The sequence below is a fragment of the Marmota monax genome, unplaced genomic scaffold (assembly GCF_021218885.2).
Source record: "Marmota monax isolate L192 unplaced genomic scaffold, Marmota_monax_Labrador192_F-V1.1 WCK01_AAM20220418_F8-fsc00004, whole genome shotgun sequence".
Lineage (NCBI taxonomy): Eukaryota > Metazoa > Chordata > Mammalia > Rodentia > Sciuridae > Marmota > Marmota monax.
This window is the reverse complement of record NW_026692881.1, coordinates 15,749,228-15,760,754: the sequence shown is the minus strand read 5'-3', so window position 1 is coordinate 15,760,754 and position 11,527 is coordinate 15,749,228. Positions and strand designations below refer to the sequence as shown.

Below are 11,527 nucleotides of genomic sequence, written 5' to 3'. Positions count from 1 at the left end.
GCACAGGCATTCTCCGCAAGTGACAAGGAGCCGCATAAAGCCGCGGCCGCCGGGGGAGAAGGGAGGGCGGCCGAGGGGGAGAGATCGGCCTCGGCGGGGCGCAGTGCAGCGCCCCCGGGCGCGCTGGAAGCCCTGGCGGCGGCCAAGGAAGGAGCCGCCTTCGCGCCGCCTGCGGCTGGGCCTGGAGTCGAGGTTTCCTCGTTCCTGGCGACCCTCGAGGTGGGGCAGTCTAAACCTTGACCGAGGAGAGGAAGGTCCAGACAGTTATTTCAAGCATGTGGGTAAAAGTGGGGGCAAATCAAAGCAGGGACCTCAAAAGGCTCTGAGTCTGTGGCGGGTCCTAGCCACAACAGTAAAGATAAATTAATGAACAAAGCCCTGAAGAGAAACTTGCAACCTGGGGCCTGGCTCGGGAGAGACCAGGCCTCCCATTGCCCAGGGTACTGCTTTTCTTTACCACCTTTTCCTTCCCTTCCCTCCCGGTTTAAGAGATCCCTCCCCACATTTTTTGGTTAAAGAGTCTGTAGCCGGCCAATAGTTTGTAAGTATTGCACCTTGTTTATTGACTCCTGTAGTGTATGGCAGCGGGTGTGTACACGGCGTGTGGATATAGTTATATATAGAAATCATATGTGCTGAATACAGAATACGAAACAGAAAGGAAACCTGGTAACATCTCCAATGGGCCACCAGGTCCTGGATTAGCTCAGCGCCCCCTCCCCCAACTTTTGATCTCACTTGGCTGGTTTTCTTCGCGGAGTCCTGAGTCCCCTGACAATCTCTGGAGATCTGGGCCAAAGTCTCCGCTGTGGAGGGGAGGCAGTTGGAAAACGAAAATCCACTGTAGTGTGGAGCTCTGAGCCCCACAAAGGGGGCAGACGGTCGGTAAAGCCCTGATATTTCTCAAGCCACGATCCCCATTTTTCTCTTTCATGCCTTTCTGTTTTCTTTTTCTTTTAGGTTCGGGTTCCCCGCCAACGCTTTGCGGAGGCCACAGGAAGATGGAGGGAGAGAAACCCTTCTTGTTTTGGGGAGAACAAATGGCAGCCAGAGTCCCAGCCTCCTGCATTCCCCTCGGGGCCAGGGTAGGGGTTAGAGTCCTCCCTGGCGCCCAGGCAGGGAGTTTTTTTGCCAAAAACGGTTTTGGCAACCGGACTCGGGCATCCTCCTTGCCCCTGAGTCGCCATCCCCAGGCCTCGAGTGGGCTGCGATTCTGAGCCCTGGAGAGCGAGACATATGTATACATATATATTTTAACGAGGGGACCTGGCCCTTGGGTCTGGCCTTTCTCCTGCTTCGTTCCCGCGGCTCCAGGCTGCGGTAGGCGCCCGCCGCGTGATCCGACTGGTCCTTACCAGGCCCGTATGCCCTGTAAGGTACCCTGTGCACACGCGGTCCCGGCTGTAGCACCCTGGTGCAATGGCTGTGAGCCGCCACCGCCGCCGAAGCCTCCCAGGTTGCTCACGTTCATGAAGGGGCCGCCTCCGGTCGCGCTACAGGCGGGTTGCATGGTGGTGGCCGCAGCAGAAGCCCCCCCACCGCCACTGCCGCCTGCGGGGTAGGCACAGCCGTAGCTACCGCTGTAGGCCGCGGCAGCGGCGGCCGCTGCGGCGGCGGCGGCGGCGGCCGCGGCGGCGGAGTTCCCATAGCCGTACGCAGGGAAGCTGTTGTACGAGTAAGCGCCAGCGCCCACACTGTACGGTGCACCGTAGGCCGGAGCGCTGGGCGTGACGCACGGTTTGCCATCCCGCACCAGCACCGGTACCGCCACACGGCGCGGCGGCTGCGGCGGTGCATGTGCTCCCAGCTCCAGAGACTTGTCCTGCCGCTGTCTCTTGCACTTGTACCTGCGATTCTGGAACCAGATTTTCACCTGCGTGGACGTAAGCTTCAGGCTGCTGGCGAGGTGCTCGCGCTCGGGCGCCGACAGGTACCTCTGCTGCTTGAACCTGCGTTCTAGCTCAAAGACTTGGGCTTGTGAGAAGAGGACTCGGGGCTTCCGGCGGCTGCGTGGCTTTGGCCTCTCGCTCTCCTCCGCCGCCTTACAGTCTCCGGTCGTCTCTAGAGGCTTCTTTAGCTGACAGTTTTCTGCGAGAGAAGCAAAACAACAGCATCCATTAGCTATTCCTGGTCTCTCCCGAGCTTCCCCTTATTTGGTGGCAGCTCGGAGCATATGGTAGTAAATGCCTGGACTTTTTAGAAAGTTTGTGGCTCCTGGTGCCATGACACACTGAGGCGACAACCCGAGTACCCAAAGAACACCCTCAGCGGGCGGAGGCACTTTTGATGGGATAGAGTAGTTAGTGCGCATTTATTAAAACTTGAGCATCTGCAAAAGAAGAGATTACCCTGTATTAAGTGTGCGACTCAACATGCTAATGACTATTTTCAGAATGAAAGCTACAAATAATACAGTATTTGCAAACTCGTTTGCCTTCCACAACACCATGCATAGCTGAAGGTGTGAGACATGCTGGTATTAGGTGACCCATGTGCATGGGTTGCACGAAAATCTTTCTTTTGGGAAATGCATTGCTCAGGGACAGTTCTTTGCTTATAAAAGACTACATGCAAATGTGTGTTGTGTGTTACCTTAGAGAGAAAAAGAAGTTTGATTAACTGATTTTAGACAGTTTCATGTCTATTTTAGGCTAGGGTGAGCTGTCAGAGCACAGGCCATGGCCTCAGCCACATCAAACTTCCTCTTGGAGAAAGAGATTCTTTAACTCTGTCCCCTCGGAAACAATTCTTTGGGAGCCTTGTTCAGTTATCTGATCACCCCTCCTAATTCTCTTCTGGTTAGATATGAATGGCTAGATCTGGCACTAAGTTCGGTGTGTTCTCTATTGGGCCTACAGTCTGAGACACAAAGCAAACGTTCGCCGGGGGCCCCAGGGGTGTGAGTGCTACAGATCACACGGAATGAACTGTATTCCCTTGAACTCTAGGACTATCCCCTCCTCTCTGCAGCCATGAGAACGTTGATCTTCAAGCAGAGAAGTCAGAAAACCACCTAGATGGTCTCTACCAAAGTTCCTGCACCCTTAGGACACTTGAGACACAACCTGCTTGTTCTGTCTTTTTGGAGAAGGGTGGACACCTGGCCTCAGAGAATTCATGTTGGAGGGACAGTGAAAAACTAGGTCAGGCTCCATTTTTTTTTTTTTTTTTTTGAGAAGAGCCTTTGCGATGGGGGTCAGGGGTGGGAGGAGAGAAAAAATATTTCTAGATGTTGGGACTCAACAGTTAAGCCTGTGTTGCTTATCAACATCAGGGCAGCAATAACCACTTTCCCTTCCCTAGGGGCTGCATCATTTCTGCCCCCATCTGGGGGAGTAATTGTCAGGGCCACCAAGTCCTTCTTTCTCTCTCTCTCTCTCTCTCTCTCTCTCTCTCTCTCTCTCTCTCTCTCTCTCTCTCTCTCTCTCTCTCTCTCTCGTATCTGCGCTTTATTGAGCTGCTGTTAACCAGGACCCAGGCGTGACCCCATCCAAAGGTTAAAGGGGCGCGTAACCTGCCTGGTAAGGTTTGTGGGTTGATTGTGGGCGCTGTGCCATTGCTTCAGGTGTGCCGGTGCGTTTCTTTTCCCCCTCTACTCACTTTGGTTCCGATCTCTCACGACCTCCTCTTCATGTTCCTTGGGCCCGCTGCACGAGTCTCGAAGGACCGAGTGGACATAGCCCTGGTGACAGAGACCCGAATCCCCCTGGCCGTCGGCTGTGGCTAGTGAGTTCAAATAAGACAGTTTCTCCCTTTCTTCTTCCTCGTCCTCCTCCCCTCCGTCAGAAAATTGCGTTCCCTCAGCTGCGGCCAGCATACAGGGCACGGAGTGGAAGTGGTGCTCCAAGTCTGTCTGCAAGTGCGCCCCGTGTAAGTGCTGCTGCTCCAGATTCAAAATGTCTTTGACTGAGAAAGGGGTGGAGGTGACCGGGCTTGGTAACATCATCAGGGCCACTTAATTGTCCAGTCCAAATACTCAATAAATCCCGGCGGGGGCGGGGAGGCAGCGCGGCCACTCCAGCTCTCCTTCTGGACTCTGCGGTTGCTGCCCAGTCGGGTTTTTGACAGACGCGGTCCGGCTCCAGTCTAAATCGCCTCCATTGGCCGGGATCTGGGGGTCTGGGTTTTGTTACAGCCACTGCAGGGACTGGGGCCGGGGCTGAGAAGCCTCTGTCCGAGGGCCTTGCGTCACGTCGGAGGCGGGGCCGGCACTCCGGCCTCCCTCCTCATTGGCTGTGGCTCACTCGGGCCACGCCCCCGCATTCACCAAGTGGATTCTGGCAGCGCTAACCAGAAATAGACAAGGACTAGTATAGGGCCTTAAGTCCAAGTGGCTGCAGGAGAGGTTGCACCACCGACTCGAGTGTCCGAACCACCGATTCTCACTCCGCCCGACTGCACCTTCCCGACCTGGGCCAGTTCTGGAAGGCCCGCTGTCTACGGGAAGGATGCCACAACAGTGCGGTTTTTTCAGGTGCTGCGAGGACAGGAAGACTTCCTGGCTGGTAAATACCCGGCGCTGCATCAACGACCAATGTTTCATCTATCTCTGAGCGACGTGTCAATTTCCTACTTCTTGTCTTTGCTCAAGAGATTCTTCCACATGGAACGTCTTTCCCGCCCTTGTCTCCAAGAGTGGAAAGCTTTTCTTCAAGGCTCTACTCAAACACTACCTCCTCCAAGGAAGCAGTCCCTGTTCGCCGGGCCGGAAGTCCTCTTTCCCGCCTCTGAACTTGCAGCTCCTGTTAGCAAAGGACATTCGTGTCACTTATCATTTCCCATTTAGTTTATAGCTTTATGTGTCTGGTTGCCTTAGACTGTGAGCCTCCTGAGGGCCGGGTCCGGGTTGCACTTGCCCAGGGTCCAGGGTTGCCTTTGCCCTTGTAGCCCTTAGTTGCTGCACAGAGCAGGTATGTGAAAGATAGGATGATGGAGTTCTTGACTACATTTTGGTGTCCGAGTGCTCTTGCTTTGAATCTGGCCTCCGTCAGTCTGTGGTCTTGGATATTTGTTTCATCAGTTTCTTCATCTTTAAAAGGAGACAGTAATACTCGCTTTGGGTTATTGTTCTGATTAAGTAAGGTAAAACATTCCAGGAGCTTAGTGCAGTTTCCCAATGTTAATTTCTCATTATATGTCAACTACCGCTATTCTGCATCCGAGGTCAGCGCAGTGTTTGTTGACTGTATTAGTGGTAAAGTGGCTGGAGTGCTGCACACACTGGGTGGCTTCACATGGTTTTGAGAGCAGGATCTGTCCTCAAAAGGGAGGTTACCCTGCCGTGGCTGCCGTTTTGAAATCGGGAGTCTGAATCTAGGCCTTGAATCTTGGACACTTGTTTCTATTCTCTATCCACGGAGCTTCTGGCGCCCTCCTGAGATTCTGTTGTTTTCTGGGTAAATCTGTAGACTCCCTAGAGATTTTGGATTGTTCCACTCGGTGGGAAACCCCCCCCCCCCATAGGCTTTCACCCGTTGCCAGCATAGTCCAGTGAGTAGGCCCGGATGCTGCTATGAGCCCACAGAAACACGCGTGGGCAACGCTGGCCTTGAAAAAATTGGAACCGGTTCAAATCCAACCGTGGCATCCTTCATCTGGTGGCCCCAAACTTTTTTTTTTTCTTTTTGGACCTGAATAGCTAATTTGGGAAAAGCTGGCCTCAGCTAGAAGGAACAGGTGGAAGGTGTGGGGGCTGTGGACAACGTTCCCGGGAAGGGGCAGGCACTGTGTTCGAGTGGGAGGAATGGGGATTGAAAGTTGCCTTGCCGGGAACCGGTAATGCAGAGGAGTCGGTGCCCTTGGCGGGGGAATGAAAGTACAGCCTGTTGGGAGGGGAGAGAGGCGGGGCTGTTCAGGAGAGAGCGGAAATGTTGAGGGGAGGCAGCCCCTGGGGGCGCCTGGGGAGTTGAGCTGCCGCCTGGGCCACAGCTCCGGGGAGTACCCTTAGGACCAGAGCGGTGGGGAGAGACCATCTGTGGGCAGGGCTCTCCTCCCCGAAGGCCATCCCTCAGCCGCAGGACAGCCGGTTAACTTTTGCTTAAATCCTGAAACTGTTGAAGCCTCAGGCGGAGGCTGATGTCTCCTAAACCGGCCGTGAATCTACAGAGGGAAGAAGGCTCCCGGTTTTGCAGCGGATCCCGAGCTCTTGGGCTCAAAGATACCGAGAGAGGTGGGGGTGAGTGCGCGGCACTGCAGGGTGGGGGACCTTGGTGTATGTGCGTCACCGCGGCAGGGTAGTAGAAAGAAGGAAGCTGCGTTCCAGTCTAAGCCCTCTACTCCCACTCCCCAAGGCAAAACCATTGAGGGGAAATGTTTCTGGTCCCTCTGTACCCACTTTTCTTAGCTTCTTAGGTGGTTTCAAAATTTAGACAAAAGAAAAAAACAAAACCTACCGAAATAATTTTTCTTTCATCCGTTTCCCACAGAAATCTGCGAGTTTTTTTTGCTACATTCCTTGCTTCTCAGCGCGCTTCCCTCCTAGGCTTTACCCAAACTTGGTCCCAAGAACCCGTGTCTTAGAACCGTGATCTAGACAAAGCGCAACTCCAGCGCCCTGAATACGGTGACACGCCCACACACCCGCTGCTGTCTCCCGAGCCCACCAGACCGTCCTATCTCTGCACGTGCAGAAGACAGTCTCCTCCCCTCCCACGCGGGCGGGTCTCCACTGCCGCGCCTGACACCCTCCTATCAGGCCTCGGTTCTCTCTCGTGGATCCTAAACAAGTATCTTCTAGGCAGACCGCTGCGGGACGCAGTCACACCCCTTGTTATTCAATTACTGGTTAGGCCGAGTGAGTTAGAGGCCCGAGAGGCTCCCTGTGGAGAGCCACAACCTAGGGGCCTAGCCTGATGCTTCTGTGACTATCTGGTTTTCTTTCTCCATCTTCAGACCTGAGCAGGGCTGATCCAACCATAGGAGGTTTGGACTCTCGATCCAGTCCTTAGGGTTGATCTTTGTTTTATGGCCAGAGCAGGGATTCCAGTCATCTCCAGCTACCTTTCCGGATTGTCCAGGCTCCCTTTAGTCTGCCAGTAGCGGGGCTTCCCAGCATGGATCCCAGCCAGGCCAATCCCATCTAGGTGGCTTCCCTTTCCCGCTCAGGTAGCTTGTCCCCTGACGAAGGTGGGCCAGTGAGCCGCTGTCGGGGAGAAAAACTCAAGTGCGATGGATAGTTCTACAGCGGTGGTCGCTTCGCAGGAGTAGCTTATCAGCGTGTGGAATCTGGTTCGAACGCATATCCAGTTACTCCCGTTCTGGGGCATTTACATTCTCTTGTCTGAAAAGGGAATCTTTGAAACCCGGGAGCTGTACTCAACTAATAATAGGTCTTCCTTCCAGACAGTTTAGCTAATTGCCGTCAGGTAAAGTAAATATGGCTGCATCCACAGAAGCGTTTCCTTTTATTTTAATCGGGTGTATCTGCACTGGTAGCTTTCCTCACATTATACATTTTATACAAACACCCTATCAGGTATTTGATTAAGGATCATAGTTAAATGGTGGCAAATTCCAGGAGGGGAAAGAGCTATATAGGTGCATAAACAATAAATAAAATTATACCTTTAAGAAAATCCGTGTGCTCACCAATACAATAAATACATTATCAAGTGAAAATGTAATAATTATTCAAAAACTGTAACGTGGTCCTATGTTATTCTTTACACATTGCTTAATTAACGTTTTTAAAATATAGGCAGTTAATAGTTTTAGTTCTGTATGCCACTGTTTATCTTGTTGCATAAATAGTCATTTAATTATGTAACCAAGGCCACAAAGAAGCTGAAAGTTATCCTGACTTCCTAATTTAAATATAGCACCACAGTCAGAAGTGATTTTCTATTAAAGCAGGAAAAAATCATCCTGTGATGAACTCAACTATCCAAAATTATATCACATTTCAGGTGAATTTTTCACAGTTTCTTAAAGCTGTCCCAGAAATTTAATTTTCATTGTATCTAACCAAAAAAGAAAAAGAAAAAAGAAAGAAAGAAAAATATCCTTGTTAGCAACAGCACTAAATAGGTTTTTGTTAACGGTGGAGTGTGTATTTGTGGATTTTGTTCTTAATTGATGGATGTCAGAAAACTATCCAGAAGTTCTGGGCAATCTGAGGCAATAGCATTTTAATTGTAAGAAGGCTGAATACACTTCCTACTTTTAAAGACATGTCAACTGGGTTGGTCAGTTCTAGAAAGCATTAAACTGATCTAATTTCTTGGAAGTATTTTTTCTTTGTTGAAGTAATTTCCTCTGAGGGATTCTTAAATGCCGCCGGGAGCTCGTAGCTTGTTTTGCATATGTTTGCATACTTGCCAAATTTTTCTAGATTTTTGTTTGGAGTTGATTCTGCTAAATGACCCACCGCTTCATTTTTCTGGAAGAAAAATCAATCCAAATTCAGCGAATCTCATAGTTCTGAGTAAATTACAGGCCCTTCCTAAGAAAGCAAGTTTCGATTTCTCAGCGAGAGGACTTTTCACGTCTACCTACGCATGTCTGGTCCCTTCCAACGATTTTAAAGATAAAAATATAAATTTAAAATGTCTCACCAAACCAATTCTGTTGCCAATAAAGCACTTAACCCAGAAAGACTAACTGTATAGTTTGTTGAACGAACATCAATTCAATATTTTTTTCCAAACATAAATGCCTAAATAAAGAATGCTTGTATTATACAGGCATGTATTTGTACTGATGTGTGTGCTATTTGGGAATGCAGAGAGAAGTTTTAACTAGGGGATTAAATTGGAATTCTGAACACATTCCTAACTTTTTAAAGAATAAGCGCCAGTTTAACTTCCTGTAGAGAATTTCAACGTCTGTAGACCTTTTAAAGTATAATCTTAACTTCAGAAGAACTGTTACAGTCTTCTGCAGAATTAATTCACTGAAACCAGAGCGCCTGCCTGCTCTGTGCGGGTGGCTGAGCAGAAGAGGGGAAAGAGAAATGTGTGTATCGTGTTCCAAGAAGCAGAGATTCTTCGTATCTCTTCCTATCGCTATCTTCTCAGTGTTGTCTACTCAACCGCAAGCCAGCTCTGAGGAACCTCGGACTCCCGGAATGTAAAAATCTTTTCCTAAGTTTCTCTGGGGGTTACTTTGGAACGAATATCTTCAAACTATTTGAGAACGAAAAAGAACGTTCTTACTTGGAAATAAACGTTTGCCAGAGTTCTGTGGTCTAAATAATATTTTATCTGGCCCTCTCTGTGTTCAGGCTGGAGGTCCGGGACTTTGGTCCGCCCCGGGAGAGAAATTGCCAAGGTTAGGCAATACTTTTGCTGTCAGTAGACAATGGACAACAGGGAGGGCATAGCCACCCACGGGCGCTCGGCTCCTGAAGTTCTAGGGGCACACAACACTTACTATTGCTCTGAGGCAGCCCCCGCTCGCCCGAGAGGGCGCGGGTGTGTGGGGTGGAGTGGAGCGGTGAGCTATGGGCTTCGCTAGGAATTGGCTGGGGATCCGACAAACAGAGGACCGAGTCCCCAGTTGCGCACGGCGCAGCGCAGCCAAGGGCACGCTCCCAGGGGTTAAAAGAGGGGCAAAGCGGTCCAAGAACCAGGTCCAGACCTACAACTCGGGGGCCATCCGCGTCCTACAGAGATTTCGGTATGTCAAGTCCAAGGACAGGGGTTTGCGGAGTACAGGCTTCGGGAACTGAAGGCCTTTCTCCCTGGAGCCGCTCACTAAGCCGGCGACTTTATCCACGCCGACAGGGATTGCGAGTGCTGGACTTCCTGCCGAGCAGGTCTCTCTCCACTATCCGCCCAGGTCCCGGACTCTAGCTAACAGGGCGGGGAGACCTGGCTAGCCCGCGCGGGCAGCTTCTTTGTCCTTCCTTGAACATTCCTCTAGATTCCCGAACTGCCCTTCTCCCGACCTTCCTGCGCCCGTGCCATCCCGTGGGAAGGATCTTACCTCTCTGAGGCTAGCTGCATCCAGAGACCTGGCACGGCATCTGAGCAGGTACCTCAGCACTCCAGTGGCTTTCCTCCTCACAGACCTCCTCCTCCTGCTCTGGGTCAATCTCAACCCTTTCAGCCCCCTCCTCTTTCACTGAGTCCATCTCTTTCTCGCCACCCCTTCCCTTCCTCACTCCCCCTTTTCCTCACTGCCCTACCCCCACTTCCTTTCTCTCTCACCTCCTCTCCCAACTCTCAGGCTTCCATTTTCACTTGGTCTCCTCCCTACCTGTTGCTTCTTCCTTTTCTCACCCCCACCCCATCTTTAGTTCATTCCCTCACTTCTTAACCTCCTGTACTCTGATGCTATCAGGTTTTTTGATCCTGGTCCCCACAGGTGTTGAATAAAAAGAATCTGGGGTTGCAAAGTAGGGCTGCATGGGTCACACTAGTTGAGCAAGGTCCCACTCCTGAGCCCATCATTCCTTTCTACCATCCTCCCTGTGCCCTTGAGGCTGCTCATGACCACGCCAATGCATCCTTGGATATGTGAAAGGAATGTTATTCTCTGCACTGCTTCAGCTCCTTAAACATTCCCTACCTCCCAGTCCCCTGGCCCTCAGTAAGGGGCCCTAGCTGGTCTGTGGGGCTCCAGGTGGCAGGTTGGACCACCCTCCTCATGGAAATCCCCACTTCAGGCAGATCCTCAGGAGCCCTGTTTCCTTCTATTGTGGCAGTTTAGAGTAGACCAGAGCAGAGCTGGAGGTGAGCAGGAGGCCTTGGCCCCAGGCATCCCTTGAGAGCAAATGGGGGCTCCAATACCAGTGACCACCCTCCTCCCCCACCACACACAGTGAGAGCAGATTGACCTTCCTTTCTTTCCTGCCAGTCTTATTTTAGACTGAGTGTTGTTTAGCCTTGAGATTACTCCTGCTAGGAGGTGACTCCTTGAAATGCATGGGCTAAATCAGGGAGAGGAGAGTGCAGTCCTCAGCTTCTTACTTCAGTCATGGGGAGTAGGAGTTAAGCATTCTGTAGCTGTTCCAGGCCCAGCCACAATCTCCTATTTCTCATAGATGCCAGGGATGTGGCCACTGTGTCACTGGCCTCCATGGAGATTGGCTTCAGGCCGCCCTTTCTTCACTGAGTGGGGCTCCCCAATTGCATGCTAGACCACTGGTCACCCACTACTCCACCCTTTTAACTTGCATCTGCAACAATGTTCCTGAGGTTGATGGCAGTTGCATCACTCTGAGAAATATGGGTTTCCAATAGATGCATACAAACCTGACATACCTGTTTCTACAGACTTGACTCTCTCTCCTAGAATAAAAAGAAAGATCCTTTCCTGTGTGAACATAGTGTGTGCACATGTGGATATGTGTGGGGAAGCATATATTTAGAATTCATAAACATAGACTGTACTCTGGTGCCTTGTTCTTTCAGAGGGCATGGTCATTATGGGAAGGCTGAGCCAACACTCATTTTCAGCCCCGCTTCCTCCTTTTTATTCCCCCACAGTAATGTGAATTACTGGTAGCGACATGAGATTTGGAGGGAAATGTTTACATGATCTGGCTTTCATGGCTATCAGATGCACCATTTCCATATAGGCTATT

The 11,527-nt window shown here is 51.1% G+C and overlaps 1 protein-coding gene across 1 annotated transcript; it reads right to left on the bottom strand.

Moving 5' to 3' along the window:
• Positions 1-535: 535 nt before the first annotated feature.
• Positions 536-5,635, bottom strand: Nkx2-3 (NK2 homeobox 3). The gene is made up of 2 exons (XM_046450520.2): positions 3,601-5,635; positions 536-2,088 (listed from the first exon to the last, which is right to left on the bottom strand). The coding sequence occupies exons 1-2, from the start codon at positions 3,944-3,946 to the stop codon at positions 1,352-1,354; spliced, it is 1,083 nt and encodes a 360-aa protein (XP_046306476.1). The 5' UTR covers positions 3,947-5,635; the 3' UTR covers positions 536-1,351.
• Between the last annotated feature and the right edge of the window lie 5,892 nt (positions 5,636-11,527).